Raw genomic sequence first — 26,547 nt, 5'->3', positions numbered from 1 at the left:
AGAGTAGGTCAAATCTTCCAAAAGAAAAACCAAATAAAGGATCAGCCATAAGTACTTGACAAAATTTAATGATTTAGCTCTTTTTTTCCTATTATAAGAACTTTATCAGAATAAAAAACATCCCTGTGAAACAAGCCTAAATATGCTAAAAAAGTAGGTGTGACAGGCAGTGTTAAAGCTTCAACCTATCAGACCTTCTCTTTAAACTGGAGCAAGAGAGACAAATTCATTCCAACTACATAAATCCTCAGAGTTTAAAAGGATTTGCAACGACAATTCCCTACAGAGTAAGACAGTTTGCCAATCACACCCATCCTGTCCTGGAAGACTTTTCCCAATACAAAAAAATAAACTTTTTAAATCCTTTCAGGAACTAGAATGTTTAAATAAAGCATTATTCCATCACCATTTTTGATGGAACATAAATGTTCACAGATTCTTTTATTTAATCTTCTCTCAGTTTTTCCAGTATAGAAACCAAGACATACTAAACAAAGTACCACACAGACCACCTCAGTTGCGTTGCAGGTATATCTTCCCTAGCAGGGAACAACCCTGGGATGGTTCGGAATAACCATGTGTTTTCCCCCTCAAAGATGTAACAGTGGTTACATGCACCACACTTGCGCATATGGCCAAAGGTAGATGAAGTGGCTATCCTGTGCTCAAAAGAAGCATCAGTATTGTTCAATAACTTGTGTACAAAAGATGGTATGCTGCCAAAAAAAGGCAGGAATTGGGATAATTTATGTAATGTTGGTTAGATTATATGATATATAGTAATACATGTGAAATATAATGTTTGCAAACGTGAACATGTTAATACAGTTTGATTACATTTATTTAAATGTAAATTTGCCTATGTCACAAGTGATAATTCAATAAAATTATTTAAAATAAAAGATGGTATGTTGCCAATTTTTTTAAGACCAAGAAAAATACCAGAAACCCTGGACCAATTGATCTTAGCAACAGAGCATATGCCACCAACATCCAAGGAATTATGTAAGACCATAGAGAACATGTTCAAATGGAATTCCTGTCCTGGGAGCATTGGATAAAGCTTTCTCAAGATAGGTACATAATGATCTGGTGTGTATAACCAGATAAAGACAATGACTTCCTCCAATAAGTTGATGGGCTAAGCATGATGTAGAAACATATTCTTAAGCAAAATACATTACTTAATAAAATTTTCATAAAATGTCCCTTCTTTCTTTGAAAGAATGAGTACTGCAAAAATGCTAAGCAGTTGTTGGAAAAAGTGCCCTTCCTGTACATGGTGGTTAGCCAAATTCTGGTATGAATATACATCAACGAAAGAAATACCCACAAACTGAATTTTAAAAGAGAATTTCAGAATGGAAGTAGTAGAACCAAGGAATTGAAAAAGAGGTCAAGTACCTAGAAGTCGACCCTTCAAACAATGAAAATGTCATCCAGAGACTGAAGATATAATTAAATGAAGGGCCAGAACTCACTGCTCCTTAGAAACAAGTGCTCCCAATGATATAAAACCAGATTGGGAAAAACTGGAGCCCAGACTGCCCTGAATGCCATTCCTAAGCAATTTCTTAAAATGTTCATTCTCAAATGTATAAAAGCTGCTGCTTGGAAACAAGTCCATCATAATCCAAATAGTACTGATGTCCCGTGACACTGGTGTGCTAGCTGAAACAATGTCATGAAACCATTCAGATCCAGTGGATCGTGAAATAACTATGAACGAGTCCTTGATATCTGCTGTGACCCAAACATCACTACACTTATATTATAAATCCCTGATTTTACTGAGGAAGTCCCAATAGTCTTTTAGGACAGTGGAACATTTTGAGATGAAAACCACCTACAGATACAAAGGTTATCACTGGAGAATTAACTCTGATCTTATGAATACAACTCTGATCTTATGAATACTGGGTACACCAAAAATTAGAGAAATATGTGGTTTCTTCAGAGTCAAAAATAGTAATCCCTACTGAGATGTCACCATACAATAATAAATCATAAAGGTCCATATCTATATACTGGTATAAGTGATGGACTTCATTTATACTCACTGCTTGATAAAAGTTGCCATTCAAAATGAAATTTCACATCCTCCCAATGTAACCAGTTTTGTCAATCAAAACAACCCCTCCCCCTTGTCAGGTTTCATGATCCTGATTTCAGGGTTGTGTGACAGTTTCATGGAATGCTTGCTGTTCTTTTGACAGTTCACTAGTAATATTTATGTTCCAGTGGGTTAGATGTCAGGGCTCAAATTTTATTTATATAAAATCTTTCCACATCAGCCAAAGGTGGTTGTAAAAGTGGGTTCCACTTCAGTCTCCACTACAGACCCAATGTAGGTTGAAATGAAGTAAAAGTCCCATCCATTAATAAAGCAATATTGAGTTTGTGTACAAAGATTTTCAGTTCAGTTATAGTATCAAAAATATTAAAGCACCACACAGGAATAAAAATGAAACCTTTTTCTGAATAACTGTTATGAGCCCCTGTAAAGATGTTGAGGTTAAATACATGGAAGGCTGGAATTAAATATTGGTTCTTAAAAGGCAAAGAAGCATCAGCAGATAATGAGCAAAAAAAATAAAAATTCATCAATTCCTGGCACCCATTCTCCCGCATGCTTGCCTGATTCTGCGTCCAGCTTTGTTTTTTTGGTTGAGCCATACTGCCCCCTATTGTTGGCAAGTCTCTCTGAATGCCTCAGAGGCGATTCCTCTAAAAAAAGACAGAGAGAGGCTGCTAGAGATCTGATATAACAATTTTCATATGGATCTTGGTGTGAAGCAACAGATGTGATGAGTAGCATAACCAGGGCAGGGTGAGAGGCACAACTGTCCGTTGCACAAAGTGTTGAAGTGGGGCAAGATTAGCCAGTCTGGATCTCTCTTTAATGTTATACTGGCTTTTTAAGCTAGTATTGCATTTGCAGTCAAACGTGAGTGCTGTAGCGCTCAATGTGTGGGCTAAACTGCAACAAGCAATTTTCTACAGTTCAAAAGTAAAAAGAAAATCTCTCAGAGTCTCTCTCTCTCTTTTTTTAACTAAAACTTTAGTGCTGTGGAGCTAGCTCTGTGTAGGCAACATCTGTAGCAAGCAGTCTGATACAGCTTAAAAGAAGAAATACATTTTTTTAATAAAAATTGTGGAAGGAGGGTTGGGAGCAGGGCACAAAAATGAGACCTGAATGGCTTGGGTGGGGATGTGCCAATAGTAGGAATGGCCTTTATTGTTGTTTGGTTTGTTGCTCTTCAATGGGAGAGAGGGGGTGGAGTGCATGGATCCAATAGCAGGGCACAGAAATGGGACCGGAATGACTGGGGTAGAAGGGTGGTTTGTTATTCAATGGAAGAGATGGGGGGGGGGGGTTCTAACTAACATTGCAGTGATTAGCTTATTACAGTGAAGTGCTTTTTTTCTTGTTTTGCTCTTCACTTGAAGAGCTACGAGGTGAAGACACGGTTTTCTGGTGCCAGTGCTGGTTGAGCTAGCTAAGTTTCTGTAATATCAGAGTGACTAACCTCAGAGATCTTAATGCTGTTAGCAAGAGAAAACATGCTCCCTGCTACATATTCATCATATTAATTTTTGCCCCTTTTAAGTTTTTTAATTTTCTGGGAACGTAAAGAATCAAAACATTTTTGCTACTTAAAAAAGACCTCATTGAACTCGCCTTGTTTTGTTGCAAATAACAGGTCAGACAATGTGGTTATCCATTTCCATAATTTCATAAGAAGGTTCATCTAAAGAATTACTATACTTAATTAAAATACTAAAATATTCCATATAAACCCCTCTGGAAAAGTGTACACAGTTCCTTATGTGATGCTGAATCCTGACCCATTAGGAAATATGCGGTATCGATAGCCCTTAGGCATAGTATCCTGTTTGATAAATGGTGTAAAAGAGCATTTAAATTTAGTAAATCTCTTACCAAGTGCCTCAATCTGCTGTTGTAAAGTTCCTTATTCTGTTTCTTCAGCTTTTCTTTTACACAGTGAAAATACTAGCTTTGTAGGATTTCATGCAGATTTTACAGTGTGTTGTACATGACACACCAGTGGCTGGTAAGGCAAGGGGCCCAATTTAGTCTCTCTCCTAAAAACTTCTAAAAACAGAGGTGGCTAACTTCATGGCGCCCATGCAATTGGAAAACAGCTGCATGACCGCCGAATCATATACTAATGCCCTGTACGAACATGTACACAAATGCATGGATCTCGTCATACCTAAAAGAACCAAGATGCTCTCCTCCAAAAAAAGGAAGCCAATCTGGTGGTCCCCTGCCATAAACAAACTCTACAACAGAAGGAGGAAACTGATGCGGAATAAGGTGAAGTCCCAAGACTGGAAAAAACGTACTTATCAGCCTCAACAAAAAGTTGAGATACCTCATCCAATCCTCTAAAGCTAGCTATGAAAACAGAATTGCAGCACATAGTAGACAACCACAAGGCCTTCTATAGTTATGTAAAGAATTTCCACGGCAATACCCAGATTTGCTCGGAGGTATTGCACAGTGGCACCTACTATAACGAGCCAACAGATATTGTCAATATACTGGCCGACAGATTCAGTGCCAACTTTACCCCTCTCTCTCCCACCACAGGACCAATCACAATACCAATAGATTGCCAGGCATCCAGTATTACTGTTGCACAGGTTAAAACAACACTGTCCAAGGCCAAGAATGCAGCTTCTATGGGACCTGACAATCCCTGGCTGTTTTCTACATGAACTACAGAGTAAACTGGCACCTCACCTATGTGCCCTGTTCAATCACAGCCTCACCTCAGGCTTTGTCTCTACCGAATGGCACACTGCTACAGTCATCCCTCTCCCACAAAGGAGGAGCAACTACAGACCCTGGGAACTATCACCTCATGAGCCTGATGAGTCTGATATGCAAAGCTATGGAACACATCATTATGGACCTAATAAACAAGGATAAAGGGAATCTCCAAATTCTGGATCCCACACAGTTTGGTTTTGTGAAGGGTAGATCATGCCTGCTCAACCTGGTTGACTTCTTTGAGTCAGTCACCAAAGCTGTGGATGAAGGCAAGGTGGTTCATACAGCCTACCTTGATCTGGCCAAGGCCTCTGATACCATTCCCCACTCTGGAATCATAGAAAAACTCACTATGCTAGGCATCAACCCCTATATCACTAGGTGGGTTGCAAACTGGCTCACAGATAGAATCCACAGTGTGAAACTAGCTGACTCCAAGTCAGACTGCAGACCAGTCACGAGTGGAGTCCCACAGGGTTCGGTCCTGGGTCCTCTCCTGTTTGGTATCTACTTCTCTGAAGTCCAGGCCAACACGAAGGGACTCTGGCTGACAAAGTTCGCAGACGATTGCAAGTTGGGTGCCATAATTAACTCCCCAAGTGATGTTGACATCCTACAGAAAGGCCTCACTGAGACCAACGACTGGTGTCAGAACCATGGCCTTAAGTTCAATGCCAAAAAATGTGTCATCATCCCCTTTGGGAAAAACCCAGTTCTCATGAATTACCACATCGATGGTAGTCCACTTAACACAGAAGGCGTTATAAGAGATCTGGGAACACAGGTTGATGGCAACCTCTCTTTTGACCACCACATTACCACTGTGGTCAGAAAGTCCTTCTCTGTGGCACATCTCATTACTAAGGGTTCTGCATCCAGGAAGTAAGAGGTCATTGTCTCCCTCTACTCTTCCCTCATTAGGCCAATCATCGAGTACAATGCACCATTCAGCATGTACCTCACTAGACACCTGCAACAACTGGAGAGGCCACAAAACTACCTCACAAAGAGGATCTTAGGCCTTAAACACTTGTCCTATATGGACAGACTTAAACTCCAACTATTTTCTGTCTCATATCGCCTACTTAGAGGCGATCTCTGCTTAACTTACAAAGCCATGTCTAACCCAGCTCTGTTAGAAATATTACATCTAAAGAAATCCCAATCCCTCCACACTACATGCTCTAGAGACCTCAACCTCATTACCACAATCAACAGAACAAGCTGGAGGGACAGGTTCATAATCCAAAGGCTGCCCATGCTATGGAATAGTCTTCCCATACATGTCAAGCGGAGTTCCACACACACACACACACACACACACACACACACACACACACACACACACACACACACACACACACACACACACACACACGAGTAATAAATGGCCAACTAATGAACTACTTGACTGAGAAGTAAAGGCCAAAGAATAATACACTTGTACAAATAATGTAGAACCAGAGAAATAGTAGCCTTAAAAAGGTTCTGGTTCTTGTCTTGGCACCAACTAGAAAATGCTTTTAGTTTTTTAATACTTGATGTAGCAGGTTTCTTTGCTGCCATTAACATCTGTTGTACATCCTCAGAAAATAGGTGTGTAAAAGATACAAAACTCAATCACCCAAGTTAGTTGAGACGGTTTCAAGTGAGGGTGTATCAAACAACAGCTGTCTTGAGTGAGTACATCTAGTCTGTGAGGAAGCTTGTGGTAATTGCCTTGGGCTATTGCCTTGGTCCAAAGGAAGTCATCACAATGATCTTTGAAGAGTCCTTCTGAATTTTCAGAATAAGCCTTGGATTCAGGCCAAACTGGTAGTAGTATAAATGTTGTCAGAAGGAATGGGGTTAGCTGCCATAAGGTGTTTAACAGATTATGGTTTAGTCTGTGAAATTACTGCAGGATTTGATCTACGGTTTGAAAAAATATGGGTCCTGGCAACTTTAATTTATTAAACTTTGTGTGTGCAGGTGGCCATCTGTCAGGAAAACTGCTAGCTGCAAGGAAAGCACTCTCTAAACCTAGCAAAGCAGGAGGAATAGATGCAGTTTGAAGAAAATTCACCTGTAGCAATTCATAACAACTTTATTGGGAGCCTCTGGTATCTCTTTGTTGCCAATGAAATAACTCTATTCTGGCAACAATATAAAAAAACTCATTAGGTGGGGAATCTAAAGAAAAACTTTCTTCTGAGTCATATTCAAATAATCACTGCTGGAATTGCCGTAGCACGTCTATATTACATAAACTTTCAAAAGTTTGAACGTCATATGGTCAACACCATATGATCGAACTTTTAAAAGTTCGAAAATGTAATTAAAAAAAATAAACCAAAGAAAAAAACCTACCTGAACGGTTTAAGCAGGGGGGCAAGCCCTGCTGCACCCCCACACCCCTCTGCTCTTTAAATATACCAACTCCGAGATTTCAATACAATGCAGAAAAGGGAAATCTTCCCATTCCGCACTGTACTGACATCTCTGTTGAAATGTTCAAACTTTTAAAAGTTCAATCATATGGTGTCGACCATATGACGTTCAAACTTTTAAGAGTTCAATAACGTGATATAGACCTGCCATAGCTATACAGATTATATTCTGCCAGGGATATAACAGTTGGACAGCTTTCAAAGCTTCTGGAAATCTTCCGCACACTCAAATTGTTAGGCATCTCGAGATGAGTAGATGTAGGTACAAAGCCCTTCAGAGCTTTCCTGTCAATAGACAACAGGGAGGATGAGCCCTGAAAGGACAATGCTAGGAATAACAAAAAATAAATTTCTACATCCTGACATAAAAAGCAACCAAAGACAAGGAGGATAGAGGGAGCGAGTGGCTACTAAAGCATGATCATGTGAACATTTACTGTTAAGGTAAGTTTACATACACAGCCATACTATTTTCATCATACTGCTCACTGCTGCAGTAGCCTTAGCTATATAGGTATATTACCCTAGCTAACTACACTTGGGAGGTGGAAGGAGGAGTCCAACAGTCCCTGGATAATGGCCCTAGAAAAGCCTGATCTGGATACAGAGAAGGAATCAAGCTTATATGCTTTTATGTAAGAGGACCAAGTAGCAGCTTCTAGAATCCAACCCTTTCTGAAAAGCCATAGAAGCCAAGACCTTGGTAGAGTGGGCCTTGACCCTCCCTGAAATAGTTTTAAGGCGATTACAGCAAAAGGTAATAGCCTTAGACAACCATTTGGAAATAGTCTGAATACCTTTTCCATTTACCAATATATGATTTTCTAGTAGTAGGCTTTAAACAGGTACCTAAAATGAATTAAAACCTTATAATCCTGGCAGTATGGCTGCATAGACCAGAACGGAATCACAACAATGATCTTGGGGGATTCCTTCTGAATCTTCAAAAGTACCTCGATATTAATGGAAAGGTTGGAAAAGCATATGGGAACATTGCTGTCCAAAGAAAAAGCATCTGTCTATCAGGCCTTCTTCCATGGAGTCCTGGAACTGAATCTTGCCAGTTGATTGTTCAGAGGGAAGGCAAAGAGGTCTACTTGAGGAACTCCCCACAGATGGATCAAATCTTGGAAGACACCCATTCTAGTTTCTATTTATGATGGTCTACCACAAAATTTTGCTCTGATGAAATGTAGAATGCCTGTAGAGTGAAATTGGGTTGTGAAGCTATATGCCAACCTAACATGACTAGTCTGCAAGCGGAAGGAGATGACCTGGTCCCCTCTTGCTTGCTGAAGTACCACATGACTACGGTATTGTCTATAATCACTTGAAGAGGTCTCAGGGCACAAAGATGGTTCAGACAGTTAAGTGCCTTGATGAGGGCAAACATCTCCTAAACATTTATCTGTTGTCTCCACCAAATGATTTCTCTTCTGACGAACCTCAGCACTGGAGCTTGGAAAGATAAAGGGTGATGGTACTGGGACTAAAGAGATTGCATGAGAATCTTGACAGGAGTCCAAAATCCTGAGGTTTTCCCTCCTTGCAGAGACCAAAGTCTGAGTGGAAAACCTTAGAAATAGATCTAGATATAGATCTATTTATTTCCTGTGGAAGAAAAAAATATTTGAAATAAGGTGTCTAGTTGACATTCCAGGAACACAATCTTGTATGAAGGAGTCTAGAAAGATTTTTGAATGTTCTCTTGGAATCCCAGCTTCTGTAACACAGCTCTCACCCAAGACAGTTTCCTGACACTTTGAAAAGGACTCTGCAAAGATAAACAATTCCTCTAAATATAGAAAACTGTGGATACCTTTGTAGTCTGTAATTAACTACAGCTGGAGCTAGACACTGTGAACACTCTTGGTGCAGTAGATAGACCAGACTGTAAGGCAGAGAACTGACCATGTTATCCAGACTCAAAACCTTAAGAAACGTCTAAAGTCTGGATGAATAGGTATATGATGATAAGCATCTTTTAAGTCTGCCAATACCAAAGAACAGGAACTTGAAAGAGAAACATGAGGTAACAGATTATGAAGTACATCATTTTGAATGTGGGCACTATTACAAACAGGTTTAGGAAAGAAAGATCCAGATTTGCTCTCCAAACATTTTCTTTCTTTCTTTGGCACTAGGAACATCCTTGAATAAAACTCTTCCCCATGTTGAAACCAAGTTGAAACTGGTTCTATCACTCTTTGGGACATCATATTTTGAAGAAAAAAAAAAGTGGAAACAAGGAGCCTGATCTGGAGGATTAGGAATGACCCCCACGGAAGGGAAGAATTTTCTCCCACTGCTATCCGTAACCTTAATGAATGATAATCACACTCAAAAGGCTCCTGAAATCCACCAAATCAACCACGAAGAATAAGCACAGCACGGCTCAGTCAGACAGGAACCACGAATCACTGCAGTATATTACTTTTATTAAAAAAACATCGAACAGTTAAAAACTCTTAAAGATGTTGAGCGCTTTCATCTAGTACATCCAGATTTCTTCAGAACATAAAACTAAATGTAGCACAACTGTTAAATACTATAATTGCCCGCCTTTTTTCCAATCAGTTATGCTAATTGAATTGTTTAACCCTTAGTTGGTTGTTTAAAATATTTAAGATAAAGACCAAACCACACAATGGCCTTTATAATATCAAAATTCAGGATAAGAAATTATCACAATTTCTGTATTCCTATATCTATTACAAAGGTATTGAAAATATTAAATAGTTACACAGATCTATGTAATATAGTGTATGATGCTGCTCTAACTAATATACCTATATTACTTCCATTTACAATTGTTGTCTATGTACCCCTATGTAATTGTGTAAATATAAAGTTATACTTGATGTGGGTATCTATTATCCTTTATTTATACATTATTATCTCAACAATGGTTTGGTAGGTATAACTTCATTAAGACCTGGGGGTGTAGCAGCCTCCAATCGCAATTGCCACTTAATATATTTATATATATTTACACAATTACATAGGGGTACATAGACAACAATTGTCTTATCCTGAATTTTGATATTATAAAGGCCATTGTGTGGTTTGGTCTTTATCTTAAATATTTTAAACAACCAACTAAGGGTTAAACAATTCAATTAGCATAACTGATTGGAAAAAAGGCGGGCAATTATAGTATTTAACAGTTGTGCTACATTTAGTTTTATGTTCTGAAGAAATCTGGATGTACTAGATGAAAGCGCTCAACATCTTTAAGAGTTTTTAACTGTTCGATGGTTTTTTAATAAAAGTAATATACTGCAGTGATTCGTGGTTCCTGTCTGACTGAGCCGTGCTGTGCTTATTCTTCGTGGTTGACTTAATGAATGATATTTAGAACCCATTTGTCTGAAACTATCTGTTGCCAAAGAAAAATAAAACTTCAGACTTTTTGGAAGAAAAGAGGCTGCAAGATTACATGAACAGTCATTTGGACTTGTTGGACTGTACTTGGTTTTGGGAAATTCAAGACTTTTGGAACCAAAACATCTGTTAACCTGTATTTAATTGAGATTGTTTATTCTGCTTTTGCCAAAATTGGATGGGGAAACAGAAAATTCCTTGGAAAATTTAAAAAAAGGAGGGCTAAAGGGATTCCCTGGTTCAGCTTGCCCCTTTCATCACATGTTCTGATTACCTCTGCAGCAGATGGTCCCAAACACTAAATCTCTATCCAAGAGTGAATTTAAAATGTTGTTTTAACATAATCAAAGAATGCAGCTAAGCAAATCTCAAAACAGTACTAGTAGCCATAGCCCTAGAAGAAGTATCACAGTCATACACACACTAAACAATGAGCAGTGACCTGGGCAATATTAAAAACTAAATTATTTAAAGCAGATTATCCCTCACAAGAAGAAACTGCTGATTAAACATTCCTTATAGGTGTTCACTAGGCAGACAGCCACAAGGGCCTCATACTTTCACAATTAGTCATAAACTTTAACATATGAGCCCATATATTCAAAATTCTGAAAAAAAAGTTGCACTATACACTTTCTTCCCATACCTACCATTGCTTTTCCCATCCTTATCAGAAAGAGTAGGACTAGAATTGACTAGGTTGCTTACCAGCAGTGGAATAGTGTATAAAAATAAAAAAGACTGAAGAACTTTAATCATTCCATCTGCCATTTTAGTGACAGCTGGGTATCAGGAAAGTTGAAGGCACTAATGCACACATCATGTAAAGTACACAGAACAGGAGGAATGGGTGTATGATCTGTAAAATCCTTCTGTAACAACTCATTTTCTGAGGGACTGAGAAACTTCCAACTGAAAACACTGCCACACTCTGGCAATAGCAAAGAGAAAGAGAACCCTCCACAGGAAGAATCAGAAACTGACATCTCCTTTGAGTCTGAATCAGAATTCTTGGGGGGGGACTGCATCTTCCTGTTTAAATTCAGATTCTTGAATATCATCAGGAAAAGGGGCATCCCTTGTTAATTTATCAGAAACTACTTTACAAGAATGACCAATAGCCTGAGCTAGACCCAATAAACTACTCCTATCCAAATAAATTTGAAGAGGAGTAGATACATGCTTGGTTGTCTGCTTCTTTTTTAGATGAAAAAATGGTATCAATCATGTTAATAATGGAAGCAGCTTCTCAAGAGATGGGTACATCATTCTGACACAGTAGGGAAACCTTCCCTGTTCCATCTCCCAGTGCAGATAAAACTGGCTCTCCCTTGCCCACTAAGAGTGCCGCAAAAGCCGCACAGGTTGCAGCCCCTGGTCCAGAGTGTCTGTAGGTGCTACACCAGAGGGATCTGGGATAAAACATGAGTGGTCTGAGGTACAACAAAATGGCCACAGCAGAGTCCCCCACTCGCAGCTGAGACAAACTGTTAGCCTGTAAAGGCCGCTCTCTTATTTTTTTTCTTTTTGTGGCTGGAAGAAGGACCGCAATGGAACCTGCAGTCTTGTTCCATGGTCAAGCCAATAATGGTGCCTCTTTCTTGGGGAAGAAAAGCACAAAATGATGATAAATACTACCATTCTATAAAAGTTACTTTTTTGACAGAGACACATAGTGAAAAGCAGTTTTAACATTATGCCAGTCCAATAAAAGTAAAATAAATACAATTTCTCCACAGAAAAACTGTTTTCATTTACTTTACTTCACTTTTAAAACTGACAGGAAAAATGAATGCGCTGTTTAAAAGTACATCACAGTCTCATGAAAGTCTGATACATCACAGCACTCTTAACTTTAAAATAACTTTCCTGAAAAGGAAAGAGATAAAATGGCGACAAAAATAAGAAAATGGAAGTTTTAGTCCTGAAAGAGAATGTATTTGCCAAGCAAAGGAACAAGATTAGCCATACTTCCATCCTTAAAAGCCTCAGAGGAGCATACTCTTTGGTGGCAGCAAAGCTCTGGATGGCTTTACGCCCAAATTTGTCTTTTAGTCAGCTCAGCTTAAGCTGACTGTCAATTTGGGCTTGTGGAAAGTGATCTGAAGCTACGGAAGCTGGCTGGCTGTTCTACTCTTGGCAGGATATAACCCAAACAGCTAAGATTACTGCAGCTGTGATCAATATGATGAACATTTACATCCTCCTCTTCCTCTGAAGCCAACAAGAGTGGTTTCCCCATTGCCTAAAGAGGACAATTAAATAGCGACAGAGGATGTACCTGCCTGTTATTCTTTAGCTTCCCAAGGAGGAGCACCAGACGGACCGACAGAAACTGATGGGTGTTCTCAGAAACACAATGTGGTCACAGCAGAGCTGCTCATCAGATGCCAAGGTGAAGTGGAAGATGGAGTTAAGACAGAAGCCTCCCATAAAACTCTTCTCTTACTTCTCTTATTGTGGATTGGGGAGGGTACAGCCAAGCAGCCATGACCCAGGCTCATGTCTTTACTGAAAAAAAGTGTCTGACAAGTGGGTTGCAGAGCCTTAAAATATTCGTCTTCTCGCCAGACTAAAATTTCTATACCTGAGGTAAAATGTTTTAGTGATAATCACTAAACTACTAGTCCCCACTCCAAGAAACAAATTTTGTCAGCAAAGTTAAATTTTTAATCACAAAAGTTGGAAGGTACCCAATGTGGATATTTATCTGCCTAACTTTGAAGCAGTAGTAGCCAACCATAGAGTCCTCAAAGCCATGGCAGACTGCATTCTTCGGTGACAGGAATGCTTTGAGATTCTGGTGCCCTAACTGCTGAATTGTATACTACTCTACCCAAGCTGTTCAGTAGTTGGTGAATGTGGAAAGTGCCCTACAGCTTTGGAAGCTTGCCGGTTGTCCAGTTATGGGCAGGATATATCCCACATAGCTTTGGCTACTGCAACACTGAGCTAATGATGAACAACATACTATACAAATATATATAACATGATCACTACCTTAACTCTCAACCCAATTATGGACAGACTCGGTGGTAAACCAGAATGTTTCCAAAGAAAAGTCTTGGAAATAACAGATGACCAAGAATGGACTGATTTTGGAGAACAAAACATTCAGGGAAAACTTAAAACACCTTCTCAAGGGATATTGTTAAACATGGCAAATTGAATAACTACAGACTCACCTAGTCTGGACATTTTGTATTTCAGATCACAAGCCAGTGAAAATAACTACTCTAAACTGGAGGAAAAACATAAAGCATTCCTGGAGATTGTCCCTTTTACAAATCGAGGGTACATCAGAGAAACATCATCTAAAAAACATAAGTATCAGAAGTGAATGAACAGGGTAGGCAAGCATTCTGTCACTAGATGGGTGAGGACAGCTGCAAAGCTGAACTACACTGACGTAATAGTAAACAACCACAACAAAAAGTACACCTTAAATATATAAGTTAATGACAGAGACAAGTAACATACAATTTACTCACTTAAAGGAGGAGACACATAGAAATAAAACAGAAATAATCTATCTTCCCACTATGCAAGCTGAGACCGAATATCAAATGAAGGAAGAGAATTTTGAAGGGGAGGGAAAAGGAAGGAAACAACAAACGCATGGCCTGGTCCTTTTAAGGAAAGGAGATGATAAATTTCAATAAATGGGATTATAAATATGCAAGGCCAACTAATAAGGCAAGATGTCCTTATGAAAGTCGAATTTATAAAGTTTAATTCTAATCTGTAAACCAGTCACCCAAACACATGAAGCTCCTGGACTGTGTCCTTTATTAAAGAAATATCTATGTTACTTACTGAGGCAGCTACATTCCTGGAAAGGAAGTTAACAAAGGAAACAATATGATTAGCTATTAAGGTGCTAAAGGACAAAAAAAAAAAGATACTGGATCACATGGCTTTATAGATGGGGTGGCCATAACAAATCAAATTTGCTATTTACTTAACAGGATACAACTTAAAGGTAAGACTCCCTTCCCTCTTTGTCAGAAACAATATGCACCGTCTTGGAAGCAGAAGGAGAAAATTTAGAAATAATGGTGAACTTCAGACTAATATGTTTAATTAATCTAAATGAAAAGAATTTAGCTAAAGTACTGGTCAGAAGATAAGGACTTGGAATAAATGAGTGAAGCACAAACAGGCTGCTAAAGCTACATCTACTCTTAAATAAGCTTCATATTAGCAGGAAACTGTTAGAAATCATGCATCAATTATTTCTTGAAAAACACAGAACATAAAGCCAAATTGAATTAGATTAAGTGCACTGAATATTTTCTTTGCCCCCATTATGTAAGTGGTGAGACAGAGAAATTATTTTAAATTTTTGACAAAACATTTCCATTTTGTCAAAATATCCTGTTTAAAATATGTTAAATTGTTAAATATTATATTCTTTAAGAATCCTATATTAAAATATGACTGAGGTAAAAATCCTATGTCTAATAACAAATCACCAAACTACACCACCATTAATTTTCCTGTCATATGCAAGTCTATACAAAAACACTATAATATTTTAGTCTTCCACAAAAATATACACTCAGACAAAGTCATAGTAACACTCTGTGATGCTATATTAAAAGAAAGCAAAGGGGACTTGCTCTGATTTGCTTGTAGTTTCTTTATATCAAATAGATGTTCAGATATCTGCAGCTGTACCTGGTTTGTCAAGTGAATGTGAGCTGTAAATTCGTAGTTCTGCCGGGCCAGACATTCTTCCACTGGGAAGTGGCATATGATATCCAGGTTCTGTTCTTCGAAGTGGAGCACCTAAGTTTCAAGAAAATAGATGTTACAAGCTATATTTTCCCCAGCAGTGTAACCTTCTGAAAATGAACCAAAGCAATGAGAATTACATGCAGTAAATCTTAGGCAGGATACTGATGGTGGCTGCTAGTCAGACATGTGATCATATATGCACTAGCCCCTTCCCTCCAACGCTATACTTAATGCAGCTATTCAGAAACAGATATTTTTCTCATGGAATTTAAAACAGCAAGAAAAATGAACACAAGTACACTGTTATAACTTCTGTTCTTCCTGTATAATATATCACTCAGGTCAAATTTCTGGCATGTGGCTGGAAGAGTTAACGCTCCTAAAAAAGAATAATTCTTAGCAGGTTGATGCAAACACATTAAGCCTGCATGTGCATTCTTGTAAAGTTCACCAACTTACACAAATTTCACTGCAGGACTCATGGTCTAGTTTACAAGTGTGAAGTGGCATAGAACAGCGAGGTTTGTTTGCAGGCTCTTCCACCACCCTGTAGGCACATGGTTATAACATACATTTAATGCTGACATAACAGAGAATTTAGGACCTTTATCTTTTTTATACTGCACTGCATAAACAAAGCATTACGTGAAAGTTCATCATGACTGCTTGAGAACTTTGGAATACCCTACCACATGATACTGAAATTGCTCTAGCCTACAATTTATTCAAGAGCAAAACAAAGTACATGCTTCTTACTAGTACAAACTCTTACCTGTGAGTTATTTAACCTTTTACAATAACTGCTGATTTTATGTCTAACTACATAAAGCAGAATGGCTCATACTTAGTTTAACTGAACTACTAATGTTAATATGCATTACATACAAAGTACAGCTGTGATGCAGCAGCAAATGTTGACAGTTTGGCTAATGCAGTAAATAACAAACGTCTAGGAGGTAAAGGACCTTAACCACTGCACTAACTTCCCTCTTAAAAATGCAGCCTGACTCCAGTTATATGAATGTGAAACAGTTCTGAAATCTAAGAATGCATCCTATGAGGTAGTCACCAGGTGTGCACTCTCATGCTCCATCACCAGCTAGCAAAGGACGGAGCTCTCAATGGTCAAGAGAGAATTCACAACTGGTAAGAAATGCAAGCCCACATTGTGACTGGATTTTGAAGGAAATCATCTACTCTCAGTATGGCATAAAAAGTGGGAAGGACTCTCATACTAGTCCCAGCACTAAGCATCCACCAAAACCATCAACTTCCTCATGATGATGTATACTTAAGGCTGCTTTACTTTTATAGGTGTCCAGGATGAAGTTTAGGCACTTGTGGCAATGCTCTGAATCATGTTCTACCACCAGATAGTAAAGGCAGTGCTGAAGGACGTTCTGGTTAATGATCAACTAATTGAGAAGTAAAAGAAAGAATAAGAAGTTCAAATGTACAGGATATGAAATGGGATGAAGTAACAGCCAGAGAAATTTCAACCAAATTAAGAAAAGCTCCTAAATGGAAAATCCAGGCCTAGATGCGGTACCTAACGCCTGGCTAAAAGTATTACCATCTTTACATGAAGATTTAGCCAGGAGTAAGAGCTATTTATATGCGGACCCCAGATGCCAACCTGGTTAACAACAGGAAAAACAATACTCTTTCGTAAGAGGCAACCTGTCCTAAAAATTACAGACCAACAACTTTCTTTCCGATGATGTATAAACTATGCACTGGAACTGATGCAGATAACAGTTTATAGTCATTTAGAAGAAAACTCAATCATGGCAATAGAACAAAAGGGGAACAAAAGAAAGTCATATGGAACAAAGGGTCACTTGTTGTTTAAAAAAAGTCATAATGGAGAACTGTAAAAAGGGGAATAACCTAAGTATGGCATGGATAAACTACAAAAAGCATTTGACAGCATTCCAAATTCATGGATAAAAGACTGCTTATAAATGTATAAGATACACCTTACACCGAATCAATAACATTACAGCCACCATGAAACAGTGGCAAACCATTTTGCAGTTCAGCCATGATAAAGGACAAATTATTATTCCAGGGATAAAAATTCAAAGGGAGATATTCCAGGGTGACTTTGTCATTGCTGCTGTTTTGGCTTGCCCTTAACCGATTAAGCTGACTACTTAATAGATTAGGTCATGACTACAATTTGGCTCCCATAAAACAACAAAGTGTAAAGACTGAAGAAAATAAAGAACCAAACTCCAGATCAAATAACCATGTGGAAAGAAGGGTATACAACCGTAAAAACACGCTGGTTATACACGGCAGTAGTAACACATCAAAACTTTAATCCTGGATCAAGAACAGTAAAGCGCTTTCACAACCAAAACAGTTGCTTCATCAGACTACATATAAAATCAGACACACACATTTTTATAGTATGATGCAATACAAACTGTCCAATCATTGAATTGCTAATTAACACTTAAAAAACTTAAAGGGCAAGTGTACATTTGTTAAAATGCTTACAAAAAATGTATAAAACTAAAACCTACACAATCAGTATGTAAGGCTCAATAGACAGTGGGCATGATTCAAATATAAATGTATACATGTAAAAGAAAAATATACATATATAAAAAAAGCTAGATGAAATAAAAAATGATGAAAATCTCAATGATTCAGACTCCTTGATTTAAGGGCAGGTTTGAGTGACATCCTGTTGTTTAAACCAGGAGGTCTATCAGCATTTAACAACAGTATCCACCTCTGCTCAGCCTTCTCAGTTCTATTTCTAGCATCACCTCCCCTCATATTCATCTTAACAATCTCTAAGAATAAAAACTTAAACATATGACTAGCACCTTCCTTCTTGACGTGCATAGCTAAAGCATTGTTTTCTTTGCAATTTCTTATATCCCTAAGATGTTCTAGGACTCTTTCCTTAAATAAGTGATTCATTTTGCCTATATAAAAAGAGTAACATTCTATGCAATAGCAAAAATAAACCACTTTCTTCGCTGTACAATCAGCATAGAAGTTACAACTAATGTGAAAACCTAACGTGGGGTGTGCAAAAACTGCACCTCTATGGATATGGGTACAAGCTGTGCACATCCTACAACTATATGTCCCTAATCTATCAGATGTAGTACTAGAGATATCATTAGTCTTGTAAAATAAATATCTTTTCAAAGATTTATTATTTCGAAAAGAAAATTAAGGAGTACTACCTATCACTCCAATTCACTTATAGTGGATAAAATATCCCAATTGTTCTTGATGACGTCACAAACCACTTGAGTATTACTCGAGAAAGTGAGGAGCATTCTGACTATGTCATCTTTCATACGTGGCTCAGATGGAGTCAATATTCCACCATGGTCTGATGGAGGCTCCACATCTCTCTTAGTGTAGTAGGGTGCACACATCTATCATGCCTCTGTTTCCATGCTTCTCTAATTTCAAAGTCAGTGACATTCTCTTTATAACCTCTATCTAAAAATGTTTGCTTAATCATGCCCAATGCAGCTCTCAGTTGTTCATCATCAATATAAAGGTGCATAATACAGTAAATCTGTCCTCTTAATACGTTCTGCTTAGTATGTTTCGGATGCATGCTCTTGTTGTGTAGGAGATTATTCTTTCTTATTGGTTTCCTATATAGCGTTGTTGAAGCAAAACACATATCATCTCTAGCCACTCTGACATCTAAAAACTCAATTTCAGTCAAAGAGTAGTTATGTGTAAACCTGAGGAAAGTGTTCAACATGTTTATATACCTCAAAAACTCATGTAAACGTTCCTCGGTATCATTCCACAGCAATAAAATGTCATCAACAAAGCGTCTGTACCAGACTATTGAGGTACTGAAAACATTAAAGAGAATGTGACTTTTCTCCCATTGAACTAAATATAGACTGGCGTAACGATTGACACAGGCTGTGCCCATCACTATGCCAATCCTCTGTAGGTAGTGTTTCTGATTGAAAATAAACACATTATTCTCAAGTATAATCTCAAGAAGGGCACACAGCAATCTAACTTTGTCAGAACTCATGCCTTTACTTAACAATAATTTTGTAATATTTTTAATGCCCCATGAATTAGGAATCCTTGTAAATAATGATTCGACATCTAAGGACACAAAATAGCATTTAGTATCAATAGATTCAAGGCGGTCGCTCAGTTCTCTCAAAAAACTCTTAGTATCCATTAACAGTCTCACATTGTTCAAGAATTGGATGTAAATGTTTCTCGACAAAGATGGACAATGGCTTAGTGGCCCAACCTCTGCTCGATACTATCGGACGCATAGGGGGATTTGTTTCACTTTTATGGATTTTAGGCAGTCCATATACAATAGGTATTACAGGGTGTTCCAGCTTGAAATATTCAAAGATGGGTTTGGTAATCATATGGCTAATCAACAAATCAAAAATCAAAAATTCTATTCTATCTATAATGCCCTTAACTACATTAGTTGATAAAACAGCATAGGTATTAGCATCACTCAATAAGGCCATCATACTATTATAGTACATGTCACTATCTAGAAAAACAATGCCACCTCCTTTGTCAGCAAATCGTATTTCTAGTGAGGACAGATTCTTTAATTTCTGTAAGGCCACATATTCATCTGACGTCATATTAAAAAATGTGGGTTTTACTTCATTTTTAAATGTCTCCCTTAGTTGTTTCTCACATATTTCCACGAACGTATCAATACCAGAATGCGGAGGTGGAATATAAGTGCTAGGTTTTTTAAAAACATCTTGCTCACTTCATATTGCCTTTAAACATAGTCTTTAAAGTAAGATTTCTACCAAACATTCTTGTAGAATGTCGGCTAAATCAGCCTTCTGTGCTGGTACAAAACGCAGCCCTTTATTTAAAATACTGAAATTGTCCGTCAGTTAACACATGTGTAGAGATGTTAAAAACTAAACCTGTCTCACCTTTTTCCCTGTCCTGACAGGTTCCTCTACACTGGATTGGTGGCGTATCCGCCCCATTTTCACTCAACTCCTTGATCTTCCTCTTATGGGAAGTGGATTCAATAAAAAACGTCCCTGTGAAAAGTTGGATGCTGTCGCAGGACTGATGTTCGTACCAGTAACAGATGGTCCTTGTGCAAACTCCCTTTGCCTAACCACCTGATTAGTATTACTGCCAGGTATAACCTCTCGCTCCTGTGGGGTAGAAGCAGTATTCACTATAGCAGTCCCCATCTGAATTCCCATACTTGCGAGCATGTTTGCGGCTCTATTATCAACATTTCTCTCCAACATAGACAAAGTGGAGCGGGGAGGGGCGATGTCATCAATCACTGCCCCTCTTGCATTACCACAGCGTCCAGCTGTTACTTCACGTTGCGTGGAGACCTGTTGTTGTCTCTCTCTAGCCCAGGAAAAGACGTTCCAGTTTTGGAAATCCAGGAGGTCTCTCTGCAATTTGCGTGTTTTAGTTTCAGAGAGTCTCTTCTCATATCCATTTATAGCTTCATAGAGTGATTCCATTTTATCTCCTAGAACTACTATACCAATCCAGTGTAGAGGAACCTGTCAGGACAGGGAAAAAGGTGAGACAGGTTTAGTTTTTAACATCTCTACACATGTGTTAACTGACGGACTTCAGCTTTTAAATAAAGGGCTGAGTTTTGTACCAGCACAGAAGGCTGATTTAGCCAACAATCTACAAGATCTTAGAATGTTTGGTAGAAATCTTACTTTAAAGACTATGTTTAAAGGCAATATGAGTGAGCAAGATGTTTTTAAAAAACCTAGCACTTCTATTCCACCTCCACATTCTGGTATTGATACCTTCATGGAAATATGTGAGAAACAACTAAGGGATAAAGTAAAACCCACATTTTTTAATATGACGTCAGATGAATATGTGACCTTACAGAAATTAAAGAATCTATTCTCACTAGAAATACGATCTGCTGACAAAGGAGGTGGCATTGTTCTTCTAGATAGTGACATGTACTATAACAGTATGATGGCCTTATTCAGTGATGCTAATACCTATGCTGTTTTATCAGCTAATGTAGTTAAGGGCATTATAGATAGAATAGAATTTTTGATTTGTTGATTAGCCACATGATTACTGAACTCATCTTTGAATATTTCAGTGTGGAACACCCTGTAATACCTATTGTATATGGACTGCCTAAGATCCATAAAAGTGAAACAAATCCCCCCTGTGCGTCCGATAGTATCGAGCAGAGGTTGGGCCACTGGAGCCATTATCCATCTTTGTCGAGAAACATTTACATCCAATTCTTGAACAATGTGAGACTGTGTTAATGGATACTAAGAGTTTTGTGAGAGAACTGAGCAACCGCCTTGAATCTATTGATACTAAATGCTATTTTGTGACCTTAGATGTCGAATCATTATTTACAAGGATTCCTAATTCACAGGGCATTGAAAATATTACAGAATTATTGTTAAGTAAAGGCATGAGTTCTGACAAAGTTAGATTGCTGTGTGCCCTTCTTGAGATTATACTTGAGAATAATGTGTTTATTTTCAATCAGAAACACTACCTACAGAGGACTGGCATAGCAATGGGCACAGCCTGTGCCAACAGTTTACGCCAATCTATCTTTGGTTCAATGGGAGAAAAGTCACATTCTCTCTAATAATGTTTTCAATACCTCAATAGTCTGGTACAAACGCTTTGTTGATGACATTTGTTTGCTGTGGAATGATACCGAGGAATGTTTACATGAGTTTTTGAGGTATATAAACATGTTGAACACTTTCCTCAGGTTTACACATAACTACTCTTTGACTGAAATTGAGTTTTTAGATGTCAGAGTGGCTAGAGATGATATGTGTTTTGTTTCAATAACGCTATATAGGAAACCAATAAGAAAGAACAATCTCCTACACAACAAGAGCATGCATCCGAAACATACTAAGCAGAACATATTAAGAGGACAGATTTACCGTATCATTCGCCTTTATAATGATGATGAACAACTGAGAGCTGCATTGGGCATGATTAAGCAAACATTTTTAGATAGAGGTTATAAAGAGAATGTCATTGACTTTGAAATTAGAGAAGCATGGAAACAGAGGCATGATAGATGTGCACCCTACTACACTAAGAGAGATGTGGAGCCTCCATCAGACCATGGTGAAATATTGACTCCATCTGAGCCACATATGAAAGATGACATAGTCAGAATGCCCCTCACTTTCTCGAGTAATACTCAAGTGGTTTGTGACATCATCAAGAACAATTGGGATATTTTATCCACTATAAGTGAATTAGAGGGAGTGATAAGCAGTACACCTTACTTTTCTTTTCAAAATAATGAATCTTTGAAAAGACATCTATGTTACAAGACTAATGATATCTCTAGTACTACTACATCTGATAGATTAGGGACATATAGCTGTAGGAGGTGCACAGCTTGTACCCATATCCATAGAGGTGCAGTTTTTGTACACCCCACGTTATGTTTTCACATTAGTTGTAACTTCTACACGGATTGTACAACAAAGAATGTGGTTTATTTTTGCTATTGCATAGAATGTTACTCTTTTTATATAGGCAAAACAAATCACTTATTTAAGGAAAGGGTCCTAGAACATCTTAGGAATATAAGAAATTGCAAAGAAAACAATGTTTTAGCTATGCACGTCAAGAAGGAAGGTGCTAGTCATATGTTTAAGTTTTTAGTCTTAGAGATTGTTAAGACGAATATGAGGGGAGGTGATGCTAGAAATAGAACTGAGAAGGCTGAGCAGAGGTGGAAATAAGAAGTTATGTACCTACCATAACGTTCCATGTTAGTTGTCTTCTCTCGCCTTCTTTCTTGCTTGATGGGTTCGGAGCCGATCCCTCGGCTCCGACTCGGCACTTGCTAAGCTCGAGAGTCACTTTTACCAGCTCGAGGCAGCCCCATATCCCATGATGCAAGGCGGTAAGTACCCAGATCTCGTTTGCTGACAAAGGGCAATAGCACCAAGCATAAAATACTTCCCAAAGGAAGAAAGAAAACTTACAGATGGAAGAAGGACCAGGTCTGAATGGTCTTCAGCATAACAGTTTCTTATAACAAGGTCTGTCCAGGCCAGGGGAAGGAGGGAGGGTCGCAAGAAAGAAGGCGAGAAGACAACTAACATGGAACGTTATGGTAGGTACATAACTTCTTAATGTTAAGTTGTCAATCTCGCCTTCATTCTTGCTTGATGGGACCGTCCTAGCACCTCTATCCTGGGTGGCTCAATGGAACAAACTCTTGAGGACTGTAGAGCCAAAACTGGCTCTGTCCCTGGAGGCCAAGTCCAATTTGTAATGGGAAACAAAAGTGTGAGGAGTAGCCCAAGTGGCCGCTGCACAAATAGTGTCCAAAGGAAGTCTAGCTTTAAAAGCTGTAGAAGTAGCTAAGCTCCTAGTTGAATGTGCTTTAGGTTTTGAGCACAGCTGTTTTCCCCTGAGTATAAATTTCAGAGATGACCGAAGAAAGCCATCTGGACAAGGTCACTTTAGAAACAGGAAGGCCTTTTTTATTATCCGCATAGGAAACAAAAAGTTGATCAGATTTTCTAAATTTTTGTTCTGTCCAAATAATATCTAAGTTGACGGTGGACATCAAGATAATGTAGCTTTTGTTCAGCTCTATCTGAATAGTTAGGGAAAAATACAGGGAGATCAATGGATTGATTCAAATTGTTCTTTGAAGCGACCTTAGGTAAAAAGGTTGGGTTAGTTCTCAAAGATACTCTCTGTCTTTGTGAAAAACCAAATAGGGGGGTCGAACCGAAAGAGCATGAAGTTCAGACACCCTCCTGGCAGATGTAATAGCCACTAGGAATAAAGTTTTCCAAGAAAGATATTTCAGGGAACAAGAAACAGCTGGCTCGAAGGGGGGAAGAATCAAGGATGTCAGCACTAAATTTAGATCCCACTGAGGAGGAGGATTCCTGATTGGAGGCTTTAGTAGGAAAATTCCTTTCAAGAAGGCCCTGCAGAGCCTATGGGACATAATATTATGATCTGCTATCCCGACATGAAAATTGGAAATAGCAGCCAATTGAACTCTGACTGTGGAAGAAGAGGAGCCTGCATGAAAAATCTCTGCTAAGAAGTCCAGGACTGCCTGAACAGGGGCAGTAAAAGGATCAATATTCTGGGCCTTAGCCCAATAAGAGAAACGCTTCCATTTGCTTTTATAAATCCTCCTGGTAGAGGATTTTAGCGGTTACTATGATGTCTCTAACTGGGTTAGAGATCAAAGGAAGCCTGGCTAAGGAAGGAAGTGGAGCAACCATGCTGTGAGGTTGAGAGAAGGGATTGACTGGTGCAGCTGACCCGATTGGTGAATCAGAAGATCTGGCACTGGGTCCAGATGCCACGGCTGCACCAAAAGGTGATGATGGAGGAACGGAACCAAACTTGTCGAGGCCAGTAAGGGGCAATGAGAATCAATTTGGCTCTCAAAGCGGTAGCTTTCTGGATCACCTGAGGGATCAGAGGAAATGGAGGAAGGCATAAAGAAGTCCCTGGGGCCAATCCTGGGTCAGAGCGTCTCTTGGGGATGGCCTGATAGAGGGAAGCGGCTGAGGAAGTCTGGGCATTTGGTGTTTTGGGGAGTAGGAAAAAGATCGCAACATGGCCGACCCCCTTCCAGAAAAATCTCTTCCGCTATAGATTCCTTGAGAGACCACTCGTGAGGCATGAGAATAGCTCTGCTCAATCTGTCCGCTACAATGTTGGTTTTCCCAGGGATATGCGTTGCTACCAGAAACCGATGAGAGGAGATCGCCCATTGCCATAGTCTGGCGCTTCTCGACACAAGGGTAGGACTTGGTTCCGCCCTGTTTGTTGATATACCAAACTACACACATGTTGTCTGTGTGGACTGCAATTGTCCCTACGGGAAGAAAGTCGTTGAGGGCTTGCAACGTTAAAAGCACTGCTCTCATCTCCAGGACATTTATGTGCAGATGGTACTCGAGCGGCTGCCACGTCCCATGAACCATCCTGCCCTGATAATGACCCCCACCCGATCAGGGAGGCATCCGTGGTGACAGTGGCTATCGGGATGGGGGTACAAAGTACCTGCCTTGGTGAACCTGAGGCGATGTGATCCACCAAGCAAGATGCTCTTTGCATGTCTGTGTCACCAGAATCTGGTGACGCATTGGAAGTTGCTGGTATGACCATTGTGTGAACAGCATCCACTGAAGAAGGCGCATGTAGAATCGAGCCAGGCGAAGAAGAGTAATGGCCGCAGCCATGAGACCTAATACCTTTAGAACCATTCTGGCCTGTACTTTCTTGCTGGCCAGAATGATCCTGACATGACTCTGAATGTCTGAAACTCTTTGATCTGTAAGGGTAGCTGACATCCGAACAGTGTTTAAGTTTGCGCCTATGAAGGTAATAGACTGGCAGGGCGATAAGGATGACTTCTCGAAGTTGATTGAGATGCCCAAATGAGAACAAAGGTCTATTGTGTAATCCCTGGCTTGTATAAGCTGATGCCTGGTGGTGGCTGACAGGAGCCAGTCGTCGAGATACGGAAACACCTGGAATCCTTGACGTCTCAGGTGAGCCGTGACCACTGCCATGCATTTGGTGAACACTCTGGGGGCTGTAGTGAGACCAAAGGGCAGGGCTCTGAACTGGAAATGACTGGACCCCAGCCGCAAGCGGAGAAATCTCCTGGAGCGTCTGTGAATTTTGATGTGATAGTACGCATCATGAAGATCTATTGAGCACATCCAGTTGTCCTTCTGTAAGAAGGGCAGAATTGACTGAAGAGTGACCATTCGGAATCTTGTCTTCCTGACAGACTTGTTGAGTCTGCTGAGATCCAATATTGGTCTCCAGTCTCCCGTCTTTTTGGGGACCAAAAAGAACCTTGAGTAGATTCCGGGCTCTGAATGGTCTATTGTAACTGGCTGAATGGCTCTTTTTTGCAGTAGGTTTGAGACTTCTAACTCTGCAACCTCCCTTAGACTGGGTGGTACGTCTGGAAGGGAACTTGAGGGGAAGGGACTTTCCTCGAAAGGAATTATGTAACCCTTGGATATGATCGACTGTACCCATCTGTCTTGAGTGAGGGAATGCCAGGCTTCTGGGTACAGTGATAATCTTCCCCCGACTGCCTCCAAGGAGGGACAGCCGGGCAACACCTCAGGGATGCTGAAAGGGCTTGTCAGAGAGAGGCTCCCTGTTTCCCTGGTTTTC

The 26,547-nt window shown here is 39.4% G+C and overlaps 1 protein-coding gene across 1 annotated transcript in view; it reads right to left on the bottom strand.

Annotated features, from left to right (window-relative positions):
• The window catches only part of LOC122804407 (melanoma inhibitory activity protein 2-like), a 1,673,436-nt gene that overhangs the window by 220,948 nt on the left and 1,425,941 nt on the right, over positions 1-26,547 (bottom strand). Inside the window, exon 19 of the mRNA XM_044074238.1 lies at positions 15,295-15,405. Within this exon, the coding sequence (XP_043930173.1) occupies positions 15,295-15,405 (111 nt within the window). The remainder of the gene's footprint in view (positions 1-15,294; positions 15,406-26,547) is intronic.

The sequence above is a fragment of the Protopterus annectens genome, chromosome 6.part0 (genome assembly GCF_019279795.1).
Source record: "Protopterus annectens isolate FY-2018-M chromosome 6.part0, PAN1.0, whole genome shotgun sequence".
Classification (NCBI taxonomy): Eukaryota; Metazoa; Chordata; order Ceratodontiformes; family Protopteridae; genus Protopterus; species Protopterus annectens.
This window is presented reverse-complemented; position numbering and strand designations above follow the sequence as displayed.